General features: G+C 43.7%; 1 protein-coding gene across 1 annotated transcript in view; it reads right to left on the bottom strand.

Annotated features, from left to right (window-relative positions):
* Positions 1-22,162, bottom strand: part of LOC115394609 (succinate--hydroxymethylglutarate CoA-transferase) — a 67,025-nt gene extending 44,863 nt beyond the window's left edge. Inside the window, exons 1-9 of the mRNA XM_030099954.1 lie at positions 22,030-22,162; positions 21,543-21,591; positions 21,371-21,444; positions 21,187-21,272; positions 20,306-20,356; positions 19,891-20,011; positions 13,780-13,871; positions 12,346-12,489; positions 6,682-6,777 (exon numbers count right to left, since the gene is read on the bottom strand). Of these exons, the coding sequence (XP_029955814.1) occupies positions 6,682-6,777; positions 12,346-12,489; positions 13,780-13,871; positions 19,891-20,011; positions 20,306-20,356; positions 21,187-21,272; positions 21,371-21,444; positions 21,543-21,591; positions 22,030-22,162 (846 nt within the window). The remainder of the gene's footprint in view (positions 1-6,681; positions 6,778-12,345; positions 12,490-13,779; positions 13,872-19,890; positions 20,012-20,305; positions 20,357-21,186; positions 21,273-21,370; positions 21,445-21,542; positions 21,592-22,029) is intronic.
* Between the last annotated feature and the right edge of the window lie 2,333 nt (positions 22,163-24,495).

The raw sequence follows: 24,495 nt of genomic DNA, 5'->3' as shown, positions 1-24,495 counted from the left end.
CTGGCTGTGGAGCACCTCCAACACCACCACAGAACAACATGTTTCAGGCGTCGGACGCGCCGATGCTCCGCGGCCCTCTCTTTCTGGATTTCATTTTCTGGTCGGTTGTGCAGAAACACCGAGATGACCGGACGAAGACAGTCAACCATCCGGCCCCCAGAAGGTGGTGGAGACGAAAAACAGCAAGAAAGAGAGGAGAAACGTCTCACAACACACAACTCACTCGACCTGGTTCAACTGCACTGAGAGGCTTCTTCCCTGGACCGGATGAGGACTGGGTTTAGACTAGTCTTCTTCAAGTTTTGGACTGCTTTCAGACACATCAGACCATGTCCACCATTTTATTTGGGCCAGATTGGAGTCTTTTGCGTGCCAGGTCAGGCCCACGGGCCATATGTTTAACACCTATATAGTGTGACCAAAAACAAAGGTTTGCTAAAAGTGACAAAAAAATCTGAAATCTCACAATGCTGTATCTTTTTTTTTTTTAAATCAATTACAACAAAAATCATGGATTAATCCTTGATTGTGATGCTCTCACTGTGGAGGCAGCAGAACGTCCTCACACACACACACACACACACACACACACACACACACACACTGAAGGCCGTTCGTCCACCAGGGGAAAATAAACGACTGTATTGTCTCAATGAGGAGCGCACGGCGGCATTACCAGCATGTGTTCAGCATCTGCAGGAAAACAACCCAAGCTGCAGCTGAAATGAAACGATGAAAAGATTACAAGGCCTCTTAACCCAGAGAGACCCGGGGCGAGCGCCGTGTCCGTCCGTCTGTCTGGGAATCACTTGTGAGCGCCTCCGAGTTTCACCTCGCCTGACACGTAATTCCGCAGGTCACCGTGCAATTAGAAGCACACCGAACTTCAAAAAAACAAATGATATAATCCTGATTACATGTTTTGTTATTTCGGTACCGGACTTTGAACTGTACATGTGTCAGTAAAGCTCCGAACGGATTAAAGCCCAGTTTTAAACATTGGAGCACATTGTTGGAACAGGTTCACGAATCTGCGTCTGTTTGACTGGAGCTTTTAATCCCGGCCATCTTTTGATCCTGTTTCATTTCATTAATGCACTGCTTTGTTGCTCTGATTCCGCTGCTTTAGATGATAAAGACATACACACACGGTCAGCTGCGTTATTATAACCACCTGCCTCTGAAGGTGAGCTCTGGTTTCTGGGACCAAGATGTTCACAGCAGCTGAAATCCTCACGCTCCTCCGTTTTTCTGCTCCCCACATAAAGAAGTCTGTCACGAACACCCAAGAGACGAACTCTGACCATCCTCATCAGCCTGTTGATGCTCGTAACATGATGGTTGAGAAGTTGTAATTACAGCTGCTGTGGATGCAGGATAACTTCTCACGTTGCTGTCAGGAGAACTGAATTACTTCGGGATCAACGAGGAGCTCCTGCTCCAGAAAACAGGAGTTTCATGGATCGCTGGTTTTCAGGACAACTTGTCTTAACGCTGAAGCTAACAGTCAAATGTTGTCAGTGTATTCTGCATTTTTTTTTCTTATTAATAACTTAGCAAAAATCAGTCTCCTGTGAGAAAACATATTTAACAAAAGGTAGATTGAAATAAAGCGTCTTCCGTGTAGACAGGAAGAGAGAAAACTTATGAACAATTCAGTGAATTCAAACTTGAGTAATGGGATCATTGGTGAAAGAAAAAAAACAAAACATTGAGATGAAAAGAGATTTTTTTTTTCTTTTAATACAGAACTATTTATGAGTCTATTCAGATTAAAATACCATTTCCTAACCTTTTTCTTAATAGAAAATAATTTCCAAAAATAACTGAAATAAAATCATTTGATTATTTCTGGTAAACACAATCCTGTATTTTATTTTTTTATTTCCACCAACTTTACTTTTCTTTGTAAAAAGAAAAATAACTTTTTCTTAAGAAAAAGCAAATAAATTAACTGATTTTGAAAACAAATCTCACATAAAGTAAACTACGAAGAAAACCTCTTCGACAAACAACCGAAGGCTAAAAGTAATGTTTGGAGATTGTTTTTTTCTTGCGTCGTTTCCGACCTCAGAAAGACAAAATGCTGAAACAGGGAGAAATGACTCCATCGGTAAAAACTGTTGGATCTGCATTCTGGCCTTCTGAGTGTGTTGAACAGGCAGATATATTCGACTCTCTCTGCTTCTAAAGACAAACCAACGGCGGCTCACAGTTTTTCCAGCTTTTCCACATGATGTGCAGCAATCTGGGCAAATTATCTGCCGAGCATCTGTTTTCAACAAACCCAGCCTGGTGCTGGTCGCTCAGACTGGGAAGTATTTCTCCAGTGTGGCTTCCAGAACTTTACAGGCTCTTTTTTTTTCATGAACATTAAGTAATGAGACTGGTCGGTAGTTTCCACAGTGTTGAGGGTAAACGGTGAACGGTCGCTTGCCTGTGTGAATGGCGTCCTGATGAAGAGCCTGACATTCCATGGGGAAATGTTTGACTCATTCTTTAATTAAAAATCTGACAAAAAGCCATTATTCTCTGGAGTGTTAACATAAAACAATTGCATTTTTCACCTTTTCCCCAAAAAAAATACCTTCTTCTTCAGCTAAAGAAAAGAAGAAAAGCTCTATTTTTTCCTTTTGGCTTTCCCCGAGCTGTATATAAATCTTGTTATCTTGTCATATTGGTTTTCATCTTCTTATCGAAAATAGAAGGAATGATATTGCGAATGAGTTTAACCCCCTGAGCTCAGACCTTACTGGTCCCCTTGTTTATAACACTTTTGATTTGTTTGCAACAATGGAAATGTGGGTTGCTTTTCTTTGCAAGTCGTTCATTTAACATTTCAGTTCATCTTTATCCCAAATGCCTTGCTTCACCTGTTCGGACACAGGTTTTAAAGGAACACTCCACCCAAAAAATGATTTGGCCTCATTTTCTACTCACCCTCATGCTGAGAAACACTCTGGAGCACTTTTTTGACGTTTCAAATGCAGTTGGAGATGTTTGGGGACTTTCGTAGTCAAACAGGGACCGACAGAGCCCGACAGAAAAAACGGTCCATAAAGTCCACAAAACGTTCCCATTTTCCTTCATACTGCTCGTCCGCTGTAATCCAAGTGTCCTGAGCGCATAACGTCCATAATTAATTCTTAACGAGGTAATTTAGTATATTTTAAGAGCGTAAACAGTGCGCTTTCATACAGCTCCACTGCATGTCTGCGTGCGCACCCTGAACTACGGAAGCCGCGGCAGACCAAGCAACACGCTTGCGCGCTTTCAGCTACTACTTTACTAAATTGCAAGCGTAGAAGAAGAAGTTCCGCTGTATATATTCTGCTGTGAGTGACCGAGCTGTGGACAATCACAAAAGTGATTGGCTACTGTTTTAAAGCTTTGAATTCGGTGTCCTGCTGAAAGGGCACAAGCGTGTTGCTTGGTCTGCCGCGGCTTCCGTAGTTCAGGGTGCGCGCGCAGACATGCACCCGAGCTGTACGAGAGCGCACTGTTTACGCTCTTAAAATATACTAAATTACCTCGTTAAGAATTAATTATGGACGTTACCTGCTCAGGACACTTGGATTACAGCGGACGAGCAGTATGAAGGAAAATGGACACGTTTTGTGGACTTTATGGACCGTTTTTTCTGTCGGGCGCTGTCGGTCCCTGTTTGTTGACTACGAAAGTCCCCAAACATCTCCAACTGCATTTGAAACGTCAAAAAAGTGCTCCAGAGTGTTTCTCAGCATGAGGGTGAGTAGAAAATGAGGCCAAATCGTTTTTTGGGTGGAGTATTCCTTTAAGACACGGGACGCTAATGCCAAGCCACTTTAGATATAGAGTAAGCAGTGTCTTGATGATGTTTCAAAGAGGAAAATATCTTCAAAGCAGTGAAACAGTGAAGACCGAGTGAAGCTGTGACCGTCAGGCAGCATCCAGCGAGCAGAGACCAGGACGTCACGGTGCAGTTAACACAACATGCAGCCAGTACTTTAGCAATTTGTTTCCACTTATCTTGGACGTTTTTGAGCTTTTCTAGTCGGAGGATTGAAAAATGAGATAGTCTCCTTTTTTCTTTTCTTTTTTTTTTCCCTCCACAAACCAAATATAGATTTCAGGCCAACAAATCATCGGCTTCTCCGAGGCTTTGAAGTCGGAGCGTCGTCCTGTTTCCATTTTTGCGGTGAGTTGATTACAGTTGTGCCGCTATCTGAACATCAGTAATAAACCTATGAAGCGCGGCGGAGATTTATGTAATAAATACTGCTTTATTTTCTGTTTGGACGCTTTGAAGCCTGCAGACGGCTGTAAGCGCCCGGCGTCCTGTTTCTTCCCCCGGGAGGCTCAAACACGACTTTATTCCCTCGCCTCAGACGCGTCTGCAGGTTCTCGATCCCAGCTCGGCTTTTTTCACCTCATGTGTCTCTTCTTTGACACGGTGGATGTCTTGGGTTGTTTTTTTTTTTTTTTTTTTTGGAAGGAATTGTGAATTGACCCGTCTCAGAAATCGAATGTGAGTGAACTTGAGGGACGGCGGCGGGGACGGATGACTTCTTCGGCTTTAATATCTTCCTCAAAAGCCGCCAAACCGCAACACCAATAATTCTGTTGTTTCGACTGTCATGATCTGCGGCGATGCTGCCTTTCATCTCCGGTGGCGCCCCAAGGGGGGAGGGAGAAAGCGCGGCATTGTGGGTAAAGAGGTTCACACGAGGATTAGATCTGAGAGGGGAAGACGGCGACCACAAGAATGGAGCCGCCGCCGCCGTCGCCGGGCGGAAGGAGGGAAGCATCGGGAGGAGCTGACAGTTTATCTGTGTGTGTATGTTTAACGCACACATGCGAGTTATGAAGCGACACAACGGCTCGGTAACATCTCCCCCCGGCTCAGAGGCTAATGCGAAACACACACCTCAAACACGGCTTTCAATGTACAACAAAGACTACAGCATGCTGGACGCTCCCCACTTCTGACCGACTTCTACTCAAAATAGCAAGAAAACTAAATCATAATTGATTAAACTGAGAGAGTTTGATGCATTCTATAAATATCCTCTCAAAAAAAAAAACAAAGAAAAAACTTTAGTACAGCAGCAGGGTCGGCATTTAGAAGAACACTCTGGAGATAAAGAGAGTTTCAGTGAAATGTTTTCTCGTTCTCGATTAAAGCCAGACTTCAGCGGCTCCAAAGTTCAGGTTCTTCTCAAGCAGATGGAGATTTTCAGCAGATGGTAGTTCTGGACGACAGACAAGTCTGCTCGTCTCGAAACGGTGAAACCAAGTTCAACACCCGGACTCTTTCGAGAAAGAAGGTCTGGCAGTGAAAACTGAAATCTTTTGTCGTGTACTGTGGGTCCGTTGACACGAAAACGGTGATTGGAGCCACTTGAAAACTCAACTTCCTGAAAGCAGCTCCTGGAGCTTAGGGAAAATGATCCAATTCTGGGAAAATGCTTTTTATTCTGAACTGAAAATGGTGAGGACTTCTGCTTCAGCAGGTGTGACTGAGAATAACGAACCTTCGGGTTCATTGAAGCCATCAGGAGCTGAAATCCCAGGAAAAAAGGACTGTGACGCAAGATCAACAGAGTAAAAGCACGTTAAACATCTTTGATAAGAGACTTCAGCAGCTCGCGAAGAACTGGAAGTGTACGCTCTATAAGCAGATCACAGGGTGAGTTCATGAAGTCACCTCCACACAGGAGACGCTGCAACACTAAACCGCTGGAAGAGACTGACACTAATGACCTCTGACTGTTTAGAAACTGTGTCACTGAATCGTTTCTCTGAAAACCTGATGTCAGCTTTGAGAATAGAAACCTTCTCCAGCTCTCAAATGACTCTGAGAGGAACGGGAGTTCTTCATAAACCTTTGCAACCATGTATTTTCTGCATTTCCAAAAACGATTTTGAGAACTTGCTGACATGAAAAAAACTCATAAACCAGCACTGAGACAGGCATTTGGGGAAGTTAGTAAAATGTTGGCAGATTTTGATGCCTTCATTTCGGGAATAACTCAAAAAGGTTGGAATCCAGCTGCAACCTTCAGTGAGGTACAAAGTGTGTGGATATTTTGCATGTGAGGCATTCAGGAAATACAATGTTTGCACAATTTACATTTCTCACGTGAAGCGTTCAGGGACCAACAGATACATTTATCTGTAGTCTGCAAAAACATAACGTGGTGACACCTGAAAGTCAGAGCTTGCAGTTTGGTTTTCTACTGAGTCTGTTTCTGCAGAAAGTCTCCTCCTCTGAGTCTGGTTCTGCAGGTTTCCTCTTGTTAAAAGTTAGTTTTTCCTTCCTTTCCTTGCTTTTTCATGTGGAATTGTTGGATTTTTCTTAGTAAAAATACCTTGATAGGACCGGATTGTATTTGACACTAAATCAATGAAAACTTTGAGAATGGCAGTTCAGTGAATGTGAGGCTCTATTAAACACCTTCCTGCGCAGCATTTAAGGCGACATGTTCAGATTGTAGAAACCTTGTACAGACGCTCACACTTAAAGGTCTAATTTGAATTGTTGGAGGATGAATCAACTTCCATCTATAAAGTTATGCTAGGAGCGACGTCCCCCTGACCCCCGGGTTACCGCAGCGGTTTTCAGAACCACTGCTGTGCGTCCTGCACCTTGAGGTTCTCTAGTTTCTGACGGAGAGACTGACGGGGGGGTTGGGGTGTTACCTGGTACGGTACGATGCTTCCGTGGGCCGTCCCCCAGCGTCTCGCCTCTTTCCCGGCATTCAGATAGTTTGCAGCGATGTGGCTGATGCAGGAAACCTGAGCGGGAGAAGCAGACGGAGAGGTGTTACTTCTGAGCTGTCATCGGCCTCATTGCTGCGCGCCGCCGATGGAGGCCGACGCTCGCCCGGCGCTCGCCCGGCACTCGCCCGGCGCTCGCCCGGCGCACCGTCCTGAAGGAAAACCACATCTCTGCTCTCCTTCCCCTCCACTCTGGAAAACACCTTCAGTTCACTACCACAAGATCAGCCGCGGTCGGAATTCCACGACTCTTTGGGCCAAGCAGCGCTGCTCCCAGACTACCGCCACGCTCTCGTTTTACCCAACGGTCAGTCAAGCCTCACCGAATCTGTCCGTCTCCACCTCAGCGGCTTTTCCCAGCTCTTTAACGCCTCCGACGCCCCGCTGCCGCCGGCTGAAAGCAGACACGGGACATCCTGCCACGGCCGCCACAGTCATCACCGAGCTACCCCCCTCATGTAGAGAAAACCGCAGGAAGATCAACACAGAGCTGCAGCCGCCGAAGGATCGAGTGAAGGCTTCATCAAACGGAGCCGGGAGCTGAGCAGGTGTCTGGTTGACATCTGACAAAACATCCTCAGCGTCCTTTCAGGCAGGCTGTACAGTAACGGCACTCTGTTACAGTATTCCATTTTGACTTTTCCTCCCAACATGTGAAGACAAACGTCTGCACGTTCTCCTCCTTACATTCTTCAAATTGTTTTAATCTCTATGAGGAGGATCACATCTGCCGACAGTCCGTCATGCTGGAGTCTAAGACTGATGAAGTTCCATTAATGGGTTATCAGTGGCCGAATGCCAGGACTTCCTGTTCTAACGATAACAATCCCTCCAAAGGAAACCTCTTAAGAAGCATTGCATTTGACTTCAAGTCAAGCTCGATTTTACCTTTTTCAATCTAGAAAATACTTGAAGCGATGAATCAAATGATGAAATATGTTGATTAGGTAAAACTTGTGTGTGTAGACATGACTCCCGTCTCTTTCTGTCACGCTAACTGAGCTAACTGTTGACATGAGGTCATTTCTGCCAGACAAGAAGAGAACATTTAGATTAGAGAACATCTTCCTCCCACAGTGAAATCTACAGTCATCCTCTCACAACGCACATAACTTCCAACATAACACATGAAAAATGTAGTAATAAAAACTTTTGGGATCTTTAGGCCTGAGTGTGTGCTCCAAGCTGGTGAAAGAAGCAGCTTTACCTCATGTTAAGCTGGAATTCTTGGCTGAATGTTGGAATTCCTGCATTTTCCCAAATGAAAGAAACCGTCCATATGATACCGTGGCGCAGTGTTTTCCGATCTCTCTCCACGAGGACCGCCGAGGTGCATGTTCCAGAAACCTATCAGCTCCACCACACCTGACTCACAGGAAGGGCTCGTGGTCAGGCCTCTGCAGGGCCTGATGAAACAGCACTTATCTGGGTCAGTTATGCTGGAGCAGAGAGACATCTGCACGACCTTTACACTGAAAGCTGCATCACTTTTGCATTTTTTGCTTCAGAAACATTCCAAGTTCACAGAAATATACAACACTGTGGTTTGGATGCACGGCCACAAGGCGGCGCTGTGTTTTCATAATAGTACAGAGAAGAGTGGGACGTTAATTTTTTCTGAAATTCCGCATCGCAATGCAACTTTTGAACTTGTTTTCTCAAAAAGTGGAACCTCTTGAAAACCCTCCAACTGTCTCCATGGAAACGGGGCAAAATTCAACTGGCACTGCACGTGCACACCACAGCCATAGTGAACAGTCCTTCACAGTCACCTTGGCCTGTTCCACTTGAGCTTACTTCTTCTGTAAATCATCTTTATTACATTTACATTACATTGAGCTTTCACATCAGAATTATTCGTTTGAACAAGTTTTACAGTTCTCTTATCTCCTAAACCCTTTATCGCTTCAGGATAAAAGACATCGCTCAGACTTCAAGCTTTTAAATGTTATCTTTGATTAAAAAATCCTTCTGAATATGTGGTCTTTGCCTCGCCGTAGGAATGTTGTTAAATGTCAGAATCCTGCAGCGTTTTCCGAGGCGGCGTCTCAGGAAACAGAGAGCGACAGAGGGGAAACGTGTGATTAGAAGGAGCGGCGGAACGTCAGCGGAGGTCGTAACGCTCTGAAAGCATGTTGACGCGAAGGAAAAAAGACTCGGCCAGGTCCTCGGATGGGTGGCGCCGTCACTCAACGCTCCGCCAGGAACCCAATATTACTCTGTTTCTGAACAGGGAATCCCACAACAGGGCCCGGCCGTGCGCTAAGCGCAGGACAAAAGGACCGGGACGCCACATGTGGAACAAACTGAATCATCGACGCAGCTTTAAATCAGATCCGACAGTCGACTTGCAGCAGTTTCAGTGACACTGAAAACGATCGCTTACAGCTAAATCAGAAAAGACGAAGCAGCCGCTGGGTTAGAGGTCAAAGTAGAACACAAAACCCGGAGCAGAGGAAAATGTATAATATCTAAAAGGGTCACTCTGCGTTATTCCAGCATCTACTGAGAGGACAAGTTCACAGGACATCTGGAAATTTCAGCTTCAATGGATTCCAGTTATAACATCTTAGTTAGTCTGTCTGTGAGGTGTTCAGGGAACATCCGTAAGTCACAGTATCTGGCAGTAGCTGAACATAGAGCATCTACAGACAGCATCGATGGATGAGGCGTTCATGGGACACGTAGACTTGTAGTCTCTACGAATGAAAGCTGTTGCGTAACTATTGTGTATCCTAAACGGTTTGATCCTGGATTGTGCAACATCTACCGATAACGTGAGACATTTGAGGAATGTTTTTAAAATATGTATTTGATTAATGCAGATATCAGCATTATAGCTGTGCATGCTAAATAAATGCTCAGTCTTTGCCTGAGCATTTCAGGGGCTTTGGTAAAATATAGCTTCATCTGACTGTCATCTCATAGGTTGTATTAGGTGAACACATTACTGGCTTTACATGAGGGGGTGTCCTGTCATCATGAGGCTTTTTAAAGGACATCTGTAAATGCCAGTGTCCACCAATCGTCTGCACGTCAGGCATTTGGTGAGGAGAGGTGCTGATGTGAAACTGACGGCTTACTGATGAGGCATTCAGGAAACTTCAGTAAATTACATTGCCACCTGATTGTATGATTGTGAAGCATTCAGGGAACTTCTGTAAATTCCAGGTCGAGCAATTATCTGCATATGAAGCATTCATTTGTTCAAGACTAATAAATTGCAGCATCACATATGAGGCCTTCAGGGACCTTGTGTAAATTATAGTGTCATCCAATAGTTTCCTTCTGAAACATTCAGCGAGGAGTTGCGGATTATTGTATTTGTTAATATAGGGCGACAGTAGCTCAGTTGGTAGAGCAGGTCATCTTATAACCGGAAGGTTGGCGGTTCGATCCCCGCTCCCGCAGGCGTAAAACTGTCGTTGTGTCCTTGGGCAAGACACTTCACCCACCTTGCCCAGTATGAAAGTTGTCAGAGTCAATGGTTGGTGGTGGTCGGAGGGGCCGATGGTGCAGATTGGCAGCCTCGCTTCCGTCAGTCTGCCCCAGGGCAGCTGTGGCTACAATAGTAGCTTACCACCACCCAGTATGGTGTGAATGAATAATGCAATGTAAAGTGTCTCTGAGTGTCCTGAAAAGCGCTATATAAAACCAATGCATTATTATTATTATAATATAATGCAGGTGAAGCCACGCTTTTCTATGGATCAGTCTAACTTCTGCTACTTTTGCAGCACAGATAAAGTTGAAAAACTTTGTAGGAAGTCAAGATTTATTGTGTGCTTATTATTATTATTATTATTATAGTCATTCATATTGAAAAAAGACTAAAGTTTGATCTTCTCTCTTTCTTGGATTGACGTCTTTCTCCAGAAACTCCAGTCCTCCATGAACGCATCATTTTCCCGATACATCACTATACTGTCTGGTTGAACTTGGGAGACTTCTGACTTTTCAGCCTTTAGTGTGGAGTTTTTTTTTTTTCTTCGCGGCCTGCAGGCAGCTCGCGGGGACGCCGTGCAGCGGTTAGATTTCCCCCGACGCCTCCAACTAAACTCCTGCACATGGATTCATTGTTCACTTCTGTGGCCAGCGCGCCTGCGGTCGCAGCGACTTCATACAGGAATGCATCATGGGATACGAGCGGAGGGGAGGACTGTGGGTTTTTTATGTGTAGCAGCCCCGGGAGTCGACCGCAGGGATCGAGACCTCGAGCCTCGGAAACCAATCGCAGCCTTGCTTTCACGGTCATGTTTTATCAATAACGTTTCATTGATTTATTGAACTCTGTCCATCGATCACTGCTGAGCCGAGTCCAGCTCAGACTCCCTGGATAAATCAGCCAGAACCTCAATCATTCAATAGAGGGTGTCACAGGCAGCCATGGTCGGCTGTGATTGGCTCAATTCAGCAGACAGTGTCCAGTTGTTGTGTTCCTACTTTTTGAAGAATTATTTGGGAGGAGTGTGATAATGCGAGTCAGTTACCCTGAAAACCTGAAGGAGAGTGTGTTAACTGTGTGTTACTCACCACTATCGACAGACTGAGTGGTGTTTAGTGCTCACAAAGGCACACTAACACACTCATCACACCAGGGTTCGCTTGAATCGGGCCAGACGTGACTGGCTTAAATATAGTTTTCACTCCGAGCTGTTTTCTCAGCAGGAAATTCAGAAACTGAATTTCCTGCTGAGAAAACAACTAGGAGTGAATGTCGGTCAGAGTGAAACTGTCTGAAATGAGCTGAACTGGTATGAATCGTGGCATCAGAAGTTACAAAAAAATCCTTCAAGATTTAAAGCAACACTGAAACACAAGTGGTCCGTCCTGACCCGACAAATCAAACAGGTTCCATCCATTGTCTCTAAATCCCCAAGCTTTTAAAGGAAATGAAAGGCTGAACTCAGAGAATTAATGACGACTCTGGCTCAAACATTTCTGCAGGAATCAGTGTTTTGCTTTCGGACGCTCACTTCTACCGAGACTCAGCGGCTTCATTTACCAGCTGCCAGTGAACACAACACTGTAAATTAGCATCATAGTAAGGGAAGAAAAATTCAGTTTACGTGAAAATTTACTTCAAGGTAAAACGCCGGTTAAGTTTCTACATGTAATGTGCTGCTAATGTTCAAAAGATTAATTGTTTGGCGCCACTGAAAAAGCCACTTTTTGAAAATGGCTCCCAAGGTGGAACTTTTTGAAAATGCTCCAACTGCATTTCTGTGGAAATGCTTGAAAAAAATGCAAAAATATTTTTTGGAATTTGAAATTCTGTTGGGGAAAGAAGGCTTTGTTCATAAGTGATTCCTGGTACCACGTTGTGGTAAAAGGTGGTACTGCAAGGCTGGCGAGGCCTTAGTTATTAGAGTGAGACCAATTCCAAAACATATTAATTCACAAAAGCTGCATGATAAATCAGTGAAGTTTTTTCATTAATTGACAATCCAAGCCATTTCATACCGGGTGGCCACTGGTAAGGAGCACAAAAATCCCCCAAAATATGGCAAGAGAAAGAGCACTGTTCTTCACAAGAATGGTTCTGCAGGTGAATGTTCAGGCTTCAGCACGTTTCCTGCTGGTTACCTGAGAGGACAGCAGGTTGCAGTCGATGTGCGTTCCTCTTCCTGTCTTGTGTCGCTGCAGCAGTGCCGCCATGACGGCTCCGTGTGCGTACAGACCCGTCGCCAAGTCCGTCATGGCAACGCCCGGGCGCACCGGCTCACCGTCCTGCACGCAGAAACAGTGCATTATGGGAGGGGACATGGTCTTCTATTTATGGTTGAATATTAAAAGAAACGATTTATGGACATGACAAATATTTATAAATTCTTGTCCCGTCATAGAAACGTGAATGAAACTACAAATTTGACCTTTATCTTGATGAGGATGCTCGTTCATCTGTATTTCTTGCTATGATAAACAGTGTCATACATCAACCCCTACAAATTCCGGCTTGATTCAGAGAACAGATATAAAAATTAGAAGTGCGAACATTTCACAAACCATAATTTGGAAAAGACAAGTGCAGAAAATAAAACTTAAATTTGCTTTGCTAATACATTGGGAAAATAAAACTAGATCCAATCAGAACATTTCAGAATAACTTCATATTTGTTTTCAGAACCAGAAACAATACTTGGTTAATCAACACAAAAATAGAGCTGAGCATCATCTAGGAAAAAGTGTAATCTAATATTCTGAAAAACAGCAGGGAACCGAGGACTAAACCCTGAGGTACGCCACAGTTTAATTGTTCTAAAGAGGAATAGAAGTTACGAGAATAGAACTTGGGATTTTACTGTGTGGAGTTTACATGTTCTCCTCTTTCTTCAGGTTCTCATGTTTTCTGCATCTGTTTCAGGATCACTGGCGACTTCAAGTTGTTCGGAGGTGTGATTTACAGCAATTATCCATCTCCCTTTATTTGCTTTGCACTTAAAGGTATAATACACGATTTTGATTTCCGGGTGGATCACCTAAATAATTGGTGGGTCTGTTTGTCAATCATTCTGACGAGCTGCTTTCGTAAGGCGGTTCTCCGTGCTTGCGCCCAATCAGCTTCTCCCTTTTGCGCATGCGCATTCGGAGTGTTTATGTAGCCGGTGAGCTTCTGAGCTAGTACTTACCGATGGCGAGTCTGACATAATGAAACTGTAACTGTTTCAGAAAAAAAGCTTTATTTATGAGCGAGGCCAATCGCAGAAACTGTAAACAGAGCCGTGCACGTCCAGAGAAGAGGAGATCGCGCTCGTACACTTCCGCGTTTCCTGGGAGAAGCAGGAGAGCCGGGCGGATGGTCTGGCGCATGCGCGTTGTTCAAAAAGTGAGTAACAGACTTGGGGCTTCGTCTTTTCGAGAAAATCGTGTATTAGACCTTTAACTTTCCAACTGTCCAGTGTAACCTGCCGTCACACACACATTCAGCTGGGGTAAGCTCTAGCATCAGCAGGCCATCAAAGACAGATGAAGAACAGGAAACAATGGATTACAGAGCAGTTTTGTAGGAAACAATCTGACCTCTGGACCAGTGATGTGCATCATTCCCGACGCGGCCGAGACGATGGAGTCGTAGCCTGGACTCTGAGACTGAGGGCCAGTCTGTCCATAGCCTGAAAACACACAGGGATGATTGCTTTAGTGGCAGCAGGCTGGTTTCTGTCCTCACTGAGAGCGAGACGCAGCAGGGAACCAAACCATCAGCCTCCTGGCGGCTCCTCTTCCAGGAAAAAGCCACATTCCAGCTGCATGTTGAGTCTGCCGCTCTGACTAAACAACCAGATAGATTTCCGAAATAGTGCCGACTCTGCACTCGCTTCACATCAAAAGGATTAAAGAAAACTGCATGTGATGTTTTTAAAATGATGATTTTAACTGTGAGGGAAGAGCGAGCGGAGCTGCGAGCACCTGCACATGAATCAGCGCGACTCAAGGACGTAAAAACATTTCTCTTGTCTTTGGACGTATTTATTCATCGTAAAATACACAAGCGGAGAACAAATGCGGCATTCAAGTGGGTGAAGAAGACACATCCGACCTACAGAAGGACAAATCAAAAACCAGGTGAGGACGGAGTCCACCATGTCTGAAAAACCACTGAAGCCAAAAACAGACCCAGAAACAGACAATTGGCTCCGCTTTAATGATCTGAATCTCATTGCATGAGTGCACGAAGCCATGTCCGGGTCCGGCTCTGCGGTTTAAACCGCCGACCGGCTGAGCACGAACAGCGCACGGTTCAGGAAGCGCTGTACAGATCAAGGACCCGTCCAGTCCCTGTCCCAGTTTAGACTATTTGAGGGGAACTTTGGAGCTAAAATACTGTACCTTAAACAAGCAAAAAAAAAGGCTCTTCCAGTTCAGGAGCCTGGTTCTAGTCTATTATTTCTTGGTGAAAGAAGTTATAAGACACAAAAATGACCTTGTGGTCTAACTAGATTCATGAAATTGAGGATGTTTATTTAGAAGGTGACTGATACTTTTAAAAACAGTCCACACTGTGAAAACCATCCATCTTCAGGAAACACAAAGTCCACTGTGATTTAAATAAATCTCTTTTTTTTCCCCCTCTTTAAAGTTGACTTTTTTTTTCATTAACCTGTCAGGAAGTGCAGGTTTTTTGGTGAACAGAGACATCAATCTGAGCAGCGTCCTGTTCTGTGTCACACAGCTCAGGATGAAACCATAAATCTGCCCGCTGCGTCCAGCTGCTGCTGCTTAATGAGGCCTCCTGGGTAATGTAGTCCTTTCTTAAAGAAAGGAGAGGAGGACAAACATGTGGGCGTTGTGATAAAGCTGGAACAGAGCGAGAAAAAAGGGGACAAAAGGAAATGAAAATAATAAAAATGAAGAGGAAAAACATGGAATGTGATAAAAACAAGTAATAATCCAAAACTGTTCATAGGTATTGTTAAGTGAAATAACAGAATTTAATCTACCGGTACTTCCCTTTTCTCTTTTTCCGTGATTTGATTGAAAAACAGTTTCACTAAATGTCCTTTTTTTAAGTTAAAAAAAAAAAAAAAAGCACATCAAACTGGAAAATAAGGCCCAGTTTACACAGTGATCTGAAGTGAAAACAGAAAGTTTTGGTTGGTTTTCAGGAGTCAGTTTAAGTGAAAAAGTTGCCCGGAGTCAAACAGCTACACAAACTTTGGAACTTTTTGAAAATGCTCCATCTCCATGGAAACGGGGGAAAACAACTTCTTCAGCACATTTGAGAGTAGATGGATAATAACAATGTCATGACACCTAATCCATACTCTCCTGGATTTGGAAGTTTTGGAGTTGAAAGTCTGCATATTCCCATTGTTAATGTTTGTAGTGTGTTGTTGTCCTCATGCATGTGTGCGTTTTAATGACAAAAACAAGCAGCACCAACCTGTGTCCTGGCATAGCAACATGTGAATACACATTTAAGCTTTTCTGACAATTGTAGTAAATGTACCTGAATTTAACTTCAACTGAGATGTACTTTATTTGCTGTAACTGCAACCTATATACTTTTTTCAAGGGAAATTTGAAAATCCTTCAGAAACACAGTGAGGCTGCATGCAGAGGACACCTGATGTATGAAGACAGTTTCAGGAATGTAGTTAACGATGATGGGTGAGGTCTGAATGAGAGGTTGGATTAACGGTGAAAGTGAACGGTTGAGGTCGCAGAGGTCGAAGTTCTGAGTCAGAGGGAACATCAACGAGGGCGTTCAGGAGAAATGAAGTGAAAATCTGACGTTTGTGCAACCTGCAGGTAGCAAAGTATGAAGACTGCGAGGCCTCAGCGATAAGTGAGCAACAAATCAAAGAGGAGCGACTCTGAGCGGCAAACAGCTGCTTCAGCAGTAGAGAACACGGTTCAGACATCCGGAGCCGACTGAGGCCCAGTTTACACAACAATGTTTTCCAGGCAAATCGGAAAACTTTGGGTGTGTTTTGGGCGTGCATTTACATGACAACGGTGCTCAGAGCAACTGAAAATGCAATTTTTAGAAAACAGGTCCCAAAGTGGAACTTGAGCTGGGTCCGATTTCATGGAAAACGATAAAACACAAAGCTTTGAAAATTCTCCTTCTCTTTCTCTGTGGAAATGGAAAACGTTGCTACTGTGCATGGCATGCACACCACAGCCAAGAACAGGCAACACATTATAATGGTATGACACCAACTAGTCAGCAGATTAATGTCACTAAATATTTGATAACAAATTCTACATTTACACAATACGCAAATATATTTAAAGGTGCATTAAGGAGTTAGCACGTTTTATGTGAAACAGCGCCCCCTGCAGGCCTTGGGCGTTATGCAGCTTAGTGAAAAACTCGTGCCTGTGGCTCGCGTGCACGGAAGAGGGGAACTCCTTCCTCGCTCGTTTAGTAGCGCTCAAGTAAAATTTAAGTTTCTTTTACCTGGTGGAGTCTGTGTGGAGCTGTGGCAGTGCTAGAAGCCAGTCTTTTCTTACTTTCTGGAAGATCCTGCTCAGTTGTTGCTCACTAAGCATCTGGCGGTGTAATGGCAGACAAAATGAAACTTAACAAGCCGGAGCGTGCATTACGTCATTCCTTTCAAATTCTACCCAAAAAAAATTCTGGTGCCGGACCGGCACTGCAACTTTCAAGTGACAATTTAGTGCTGTTAGAGGTACTTGTAATGAATATGTCAGGGCACATTGCACACATCATTAAAAATGTGTAACATATTTATGGTGGAAAATAAGTATTTTTAATAGGGGTGGGACTCGATTAAAAAAATTAATCTAATTAATTAGGGCCTTTGTAATTAATTAATCTCAATTAATCGCATATCGATATTTGACCCGAGATCAGTGAGAACCTTTCTTTTTCTAATGGATTTTGGTATAGTGAATCAATATAGTGATACATAAGCTTAAGCAACAAAACACTGTTCATTTTTTCAGCAAGGAAGGAGGAATTTAACCAAGACAAATAAACCAATACAGATTGATTAGTGCAACTTTTGTTGGGCTGGGCGAGGTTCCTTGAAGTAGTCGGAGTGACGTCCTCTTCAACTCTAGCTGTATGCGAGGCTTGCGTGTTGGCCGCTGCTGCAACAGGCTTAGCATTCAGTTGATACAGCAGGCTCGATGTGCTGCGATGGCATGCAAATTCTTTGCTGCACAATGTGCATACAGCTTTGGTTTTATCCACGCTGCCATCCGCTGGCTTTTTAAATCTAAATTTTCTGTGCACGAGACCAAGTAGTGCGCTGTCGTCAGGAGCAGTGTTGCCAACTCCCCAGTAAGGAAAGTCACTATTGGCTGTCCTAAAAGTCTCCGGAAGTAGCGAGATGAGGTCGTTACCTAATTTGCAATTTGCATGTAATTGTAATGGACGCTGTAGGAGAGAGGAATAACGTCATGGGAGAAGCAAAATGTGAGTTAAAAAAACACCCTAAATATGTTTAGAACTACAAATGAATTTTCTTCTGTTGATTCTTGGTTTGTCAGCAGTGAGCAGCGGCGTATTTGCGCACACGCGATTCATTTGAAGTGTGGAGGAGTGGTGTGGGTCTGCTCTCTGCTCTGACTGCAGCAGGGGGCGCTGCTGAGACTGGCCGCCTGTGAGTGCTTTGGGACGGGGGAGGGGCTCACGCAGCACCCGCAGCTCATTGAGGACAGCAGCTGCAGAACGAGACGTCCTGTCACGTCTCCAGAGCTCCAGAAAAAGTCGCTAAATTTGTTGCTAGTCGCTTTTGACAAAAAAAGTCGCCAGGAGGGTTTGGAAAGTCGCCAGATTTAACGAGAAAGTCGCCAAGTCGGGAGCTGTTTCGTTGTTGTGTCACAGCGAAATATGTCCGGGTGAAACTCGTCTGGTGACAAACGTTCCGCGACAATTTGCGATAATTTTTTCATCGCGTTAAAATTTCTGTAATTAATTAATCGTAACTAACGCGTTAAAGTCACAGCCTTAATTTTTAAGGTTGTAAAACTCCTTAATGCACCTTTAATGTTTTTAGTAATCAAACCTCTCTGTCACAGAAAAACTGACCTGCGAAACTCACATTTGGTTTTCTTCTTTCTCTTCTTAATGTTTGCTTTTGCATGTTTGCAGCAGTGGGCATGTCCATCAGAGTTTGGCTCCACTGCAGTGAGATTAACCAATCAGAAACCAGACCGGGGGCCTTTCTTATTGGGCTGGGTACTGCAGTTTTATCACTTTGTGGCGTACCTCAGGGTTCAATTCTCGGTCCCCTGACATTTTTCCTTGTCGACATATCCATGTGGGCAAAATTACATGAACTACACAAACTACATATTTACACTTGTTACTTTATATGACTGTATTGTTCTGTTTATATTTGTATACAAAGAAGTCAGTTTCATCATCATACATTATGTAATAAAAATGTAACTATTCTGAATTAGATCCATTTATTTACTTGAGTAGGGGCAGTACTTACTTTAATTAAAAGTTGGAAACCAAGAATTTCTGCTTGTATTTCTTCCTTTTAATCATGTGAGGATGCACAACCTCCTGTGTTATTACCAAATGGGTACACTTCTTCAACCTCAAAACAAGCTGGATGTCAGAACCTGCAGCTCCTTCTTTTCTAGTTGGGCTGAGGGAAAACTGCAGGGTGGAGGGATTAACTCCACCTTCATGTGGGACAAAGGGATTTCCAGGAGTGGGCAGCCTGGTAATCGATCCAGAGTTTGCTCATGCTACTTCTGTGGTTTGCAACAACAGTGAGTTCGTGCTGGACTGAGGAAAGATTGGATGGAGGCTTGACTCATTTGGCCAAGTCGTGATACAAAGTCGCATTACAAGATCAAACTGTTGGTGGTAAGTTGATTATCCTCCAAACATAGAAACACAGAGATTTTAAACTTTTTCTTTTTTTTTTAGATTATTTGGTTTGCTTTAGGAAATTCAACACAAAAGTACATTTATTTAAACATTTGCACATATTGCACCTCATAATTAAGCTACCCCATGGCCCATGATACCTTACAGTGTCTAAATTGCAAGTGCATTTTTGACTTACAGCCATCTCATTCAGCATGGATTCGAGTTAAATCTGCTGTCATGTTTAGCTGCGTGAAAGTACATAAATATCAGAATATTTCAACTGCAGTGACACAACAGGACACATTTCTGCTACAGAACCCATAAAAACACACTTCAGGGCAGATCAGAGGCCTCACAGTGAAAGCAGAGGTAGCAGTCCTCCGTCCACACCTTAATAAACCCATCAAGAAACGGTGTAAAGACAATAAATCCTCACATGAAGCGAACCTGCCGCCCGCCTGTCGTTACTGTGGAATATATCCCCATCTAGTGGCTCAGATGAGGAAGTGCAGCAAGCAGAGGCCAGCACAAAGGAGGGGATTGCACAACTAAATGAAAACATGTGGGATCTGAGAGGGAGGATTTCTCAGACGTTAATGAGCAGCTTTGCATTTTTTAAGCAGTCGGCTTGGACTGCAAAAAAAAAGAAGAAGAAGGAAATCCAGGAAAAAAGATGAGTTGGTTTCTGGCCGGGAATCCAAACTTGAATCACGTCTGATTCCACGTGGATCAATACAGACTCATCCACTGCTGCACTTCTCACATCTCTGAGGATGAGGCAGCTTCAGGGGTCGGTTGAGATAAGGCGGCCTGAGGCGAGTTAGTACCCGAGATGGAGCAGTAGATGAGCCGCGGGTTCACTCTGCTCAGCTGCTCGAAGCCCAAACCCATCTGCTGCAGCTTCCCCGGCAGGTAGTTCTCCAGCAGCACGTCACACACTCCTGCCAGCTGGAACACACACACACACAACATTCAAACATCGTCCTTACATGCAGCAGCACCCAAATACCTGTTAACAAATACTGAACCGATACAATACAGCTGACTGGAAGAAGTGTGTTTTGCTTTCAGGTCTGCAGACTGGACGGGATGACTCAGGGTTTTAGAATGTTTGATTTAGGGCTGGACCATGTACCGAAACGAAAACGCAAAAACGATGATTTTGACTTGAAGTGATGTCTGAATCCCTCAATCTCAGATGTTACTGCGTCAAGTGAAACGCTGCAGGACGCTCAGAGGTACCTGCTGGACGGTCTCGGCTCCTCTGGGATGCTTCAGGTCCACAGCGATGCTCTGAAATCACACAGCAATTAATGTTTCACAGCTTTTTTGTAACGAGAGACTGACAACGTTTCAACCTTGATCACACTTTGATGATAATGTTTTATTGTTTTATCGACTCTCACCTTCTCCACTGCCTTATCAGCTGGTACCAGTCACTCATTATTAAATTATAAAATCAGATTCTGTATCGTAGGAATTTTTTAACACATTTTTCTGCTGGCCATGAACACACTGTCGAAGTTGGTGAAGTTTAATTTTACCTTGGCATGACTGTTCTATACACCCCTGGCTGTGTTGTCATTGGTTTTGTGTGCGTGTTTAAAGTTTGTGTCAGAGTGAGCGCTCCTGTCTCTGCGTGGATCTTTGTGCTGCATGGCAGGTGGAAGTGTGCGACTGAGGCAGACCTTTGGACGATCAGTGTAGAGTCTTCGAATATAAGTGAATCATTCTCCTCCTGTTGATGCTCAATCAGGGTTAATATGTCTCCTTTTTGGAATCATAGGTGAATAAATTAGATGAGCGGCTGGAAATAACTTTAGTTTGACATCCAGCTCACAGAGCGTCTTCCTCTCACAAACTGATGTAAATTCAGGTGGAATACATTACACAGAGAATCTTTATCATGAACTACTTCAAAGTAACTAATTACTTTTGTCTTCACTGACTTGTTAAGTAACTTTAGCATTCTGATGAAACTCTTTTCTAGAATTAAATTTCAGTAGTTTTATTTTTCATAGATTGGTTGATCCAAACCAAACAGGTCAGTGAGCATCACATTAAACACTTTGGGTGTGTGTGTGTGTGTGTGTGTGTGTGTGTGTGTGTGTTTCCCACCTCACCTTCTTGTTCCGGTTGACACTGAGGAAGTAAGCACTTTCTGAACCCACAAAGGGAGGACCCCAGGCCCGAGTGTCATCGCCGGCTCCTGCTCGACGACACAGAGTTTAATGTGTGAAAGAAACTCTGAATAAATGGAAGTGATGCTGGGCTGAGAGATGGATGGCTGGAGGCGTGACTTCTGACCTGGTCTCTCCACTTTGATCACCTCGGCTCCCAGGTCTCCCAGGATCATGGTGGTGAAGGGACCGGCCAGAACCCTGGAAACACTTTATTCATTAACTTCAACTCTGATACTGAGGGGAAGAGCTCAGGTTAAAAAACTACATGCGAGTTGAGTCTGAATCGCTGATCTCACCTCGTCAAGTCCAGGACTCTGACGCCCTCTAGTGGTCTGAGGTTTCCTCCTGAGAAAAACAAAACACGAGTCTTTTCAGGTTGAAGTGAAAACAAAAACAAAACAGAATCAAATAGTCTCGGTGCTGAGACAAGAATAACACTTTCAGGTGCCAAAACTGAGTAAAGACCAGGACCAGAGCATCCAGACCGAGACAGTTCAGATCAAACTTCCAGTCTCTGGAACTTCCTGCGTCTCCTCCAGCTTGACGCTCCAGACTTTCGATATAAACCAAACTGTGGATTAAAGTTCCTGCAGCCGCTTCTAAAGAGGCTCATTTCCGGTCTGTGTAGAAAGTTTTACAGATCCATCCTCAGTCCCAGGCTGTCAGCAGCTGGTTCTGTGAGCAGCCGGTTCCCCCTGCAGGAGTCCCCGGTGGAACCAGCCTGTTGATCCCCGGTGACGGAGCGGACACGCGGCGGGGAGCTCCGGAGGCAGCGGTCCGTACCTGTGAGCGAGTCCGACATCCAGCGCTCGACCCCCGGACCCCTCCTCGGCTCTCTCCCCCGCAGCAGAGAGCTGCAGCCGGCCGGACGGAGAGCTCCGACCGCGGGTTGAATCACTCTGAGAGACGCCGACATGTTGAACCTGCAGCCGTCAAGTCCGAGAAAAACCACAACAACACAGAGGAAGGATCTTCAACATAACAGCGCGGAAACCACACGGAGTGGATTACTGTGGAGCTGATTGAAATGAATACTCGATTGTTGTTGTTGTTGTTGTTTTTTACCAAAAGTTGGAAACAACAACAACAACAAAAAACCCTCTAGAAAATCGTAATAATATTACTGCTTTTTTTTCCTCTTTGCTCTGTCCATACTTTTCACATTATTCTTCCTGTGCCGCAGCAGTTTACAATCTTTTTCTTGACAGACACAAATTAAAGCAGTTTCTCCATTTAATCTGTTCCACTTTCATCCCTTCACAGTCTCCTGACTTCATGTCAAAGAAAAAACTTAGTTTCTGTAAAGCATGAAGACAATGATTTTTTTGGAAAAAGATATTTAAGTTTTCTGTTGTAATTATTTCTATGATCATTACAAGAGATGCAAAGCTCACAAGACCAGCACAAAGTGGAATAAATGCAACAATAAATGGAGATGAAGCCTGTTTAAATGTACACAGAAAATATAAAACTTCAATACATTATCTTCAGAACACAAACAGACATCAACTGTTTAATAATCTGCATGAAAATAAATGTGATAATCCTCTGCAGAGCTGATGTATGTATATATATATATATATACACATACATATGTATACACACACACACACACACACACACACACACAGGGATACAGGCCTGGTTATTTCTGAGACTCAAAAAAAAAAAAAAAAACTGATTTCATGACAAAAATGACAATCATGCAGGTTGAAAGGATCTGAAACAACATCTTGGTCTTCTCCATTTATGCTGGACTTTCATTCGCTGTGTTGACGTAGTCTGCTTCTGATGCGTCCTTGTGGAGATTCTCATGGTTTTAGGTCAAAGAAAATCCTTTGTTTCTGTCAAGCATGATTTTGTGAAAAAACAAGAAAAATTAATTCAAAAAGAAAGATAAGTCTGAAGGTTTCCTGTTGTCATTATTTCCATGCTCATGACAATCAATGCAAGCTCAAACAAAGTGTAAAAAACAACAACATTGGCAACAGTGCTGAGCCCATGGCCCACGCAGCTTCACCAGAGGAACTCATGACGACCGCAGCAGCGACGGTGAGCCTGACAGCCATGCTGAGCTGAGGGGGTGTACGATGGAGGCAGCGGCCTGCCTCCCAGCTTCACAGCGGGGGTCCATGACGGCTTCACAGCTTTACCACAGGGGCCCAGTGGTGTAGAGGTCGCCCCTGTGACCAGCCTGAAAATGTCAACACTGGTGGTCAACAGGACCGAAAATAGATGATCTCTTGAATGATTCATTCTCAGTTGTAAAGAAAAACTTTGTGTTGTTTTTTTTTTTTTTTCCGGGTTGAATGAATCCATTAAACTTGGTGTTGCAGTTTCTTTCTTTCAGGTCTCCAAACGTTAAGCTTAATTGTGTACATGTTTCAGAAAGTTTTAGATTTACTTTAGATGGCTTTAGATGGCACAGTTGATGAACAGTTCCCAGAATATGAAACCATATTTGTGTGACGAATGATCAAAAGAGAACAAAATAAGGTCCATCTGATAAACGGCGGAGGTAAACCAGGGTGTTGGCAGAAAACAAAGGAAGTTGGTTAGTTTGTTTCACAGTGACTGAAGTCTTGCGGTTTTCTGAAGAGACCGTTTTTCATTCTGTGGAGCTGAAGTGTGATTATTGGTAACTTCCTCTTTAGACAACAAATCAGGAAGGTAGAAGACTTCGAGCAGCAGCAACTCTGCTTCTGTTCACACTGTAATGAGTTACTGGAGAGATCTGACGACTTTCACTGCAGCTCATCAGCTGGAATACACACATTTGGTGAGAAACTTCTCAGCACAGTCGACATTTTGACTTGAGGTGTTTGTTGAAATGCATAATGTGTATTTTGAATTATTATATAAAGAATTAAGGCTGGATCATGAACATTTTGTTCTTAAAGCTTGCATCAGAATGTTTGTGTGATTCAAAAGAGAAATAGATTCAATGTTATTTTAAATACATGTGAACAACATGAGAAAAGCACTGTTTCAGGTCTGAATTTATTACGTTTGAGTCCCAGAGTCTCAGATAACAACTATTTCCAGTTCTGCAATATGGGAAAATATAACACACTGAATGTCTTCTCATGTGTCTTTAACATGTCCACTGTGTGAATGTGCAGGTTCCAGTCAACATGTTTCTTCTTGTGAGTGTTTTCTTCCTCCCAGGTGAGCTCTCTGTTGATATTATTTAACATGTTTCTTCAATAATCTGAAGGTTTTGAATCAATATTTCAGAATTGTGATTTC

Source organism: Salarias fasciatus, chromosome 9 (assembly GCF_902148845.1).
Source record: "Salarias fasciatus chromosome 9, fSalaFa1.1, whole genome shotgun sequence".
Lineage (NCBI taxonomy): Eukaryota > Metazoa > Chordata > Actinopteri > Blenniiformes > Blenniidae > Salarias > Salarias fasciatus.
This window is presented reverse-complemented; position numbering and strand designations above follow the sequence as displayed.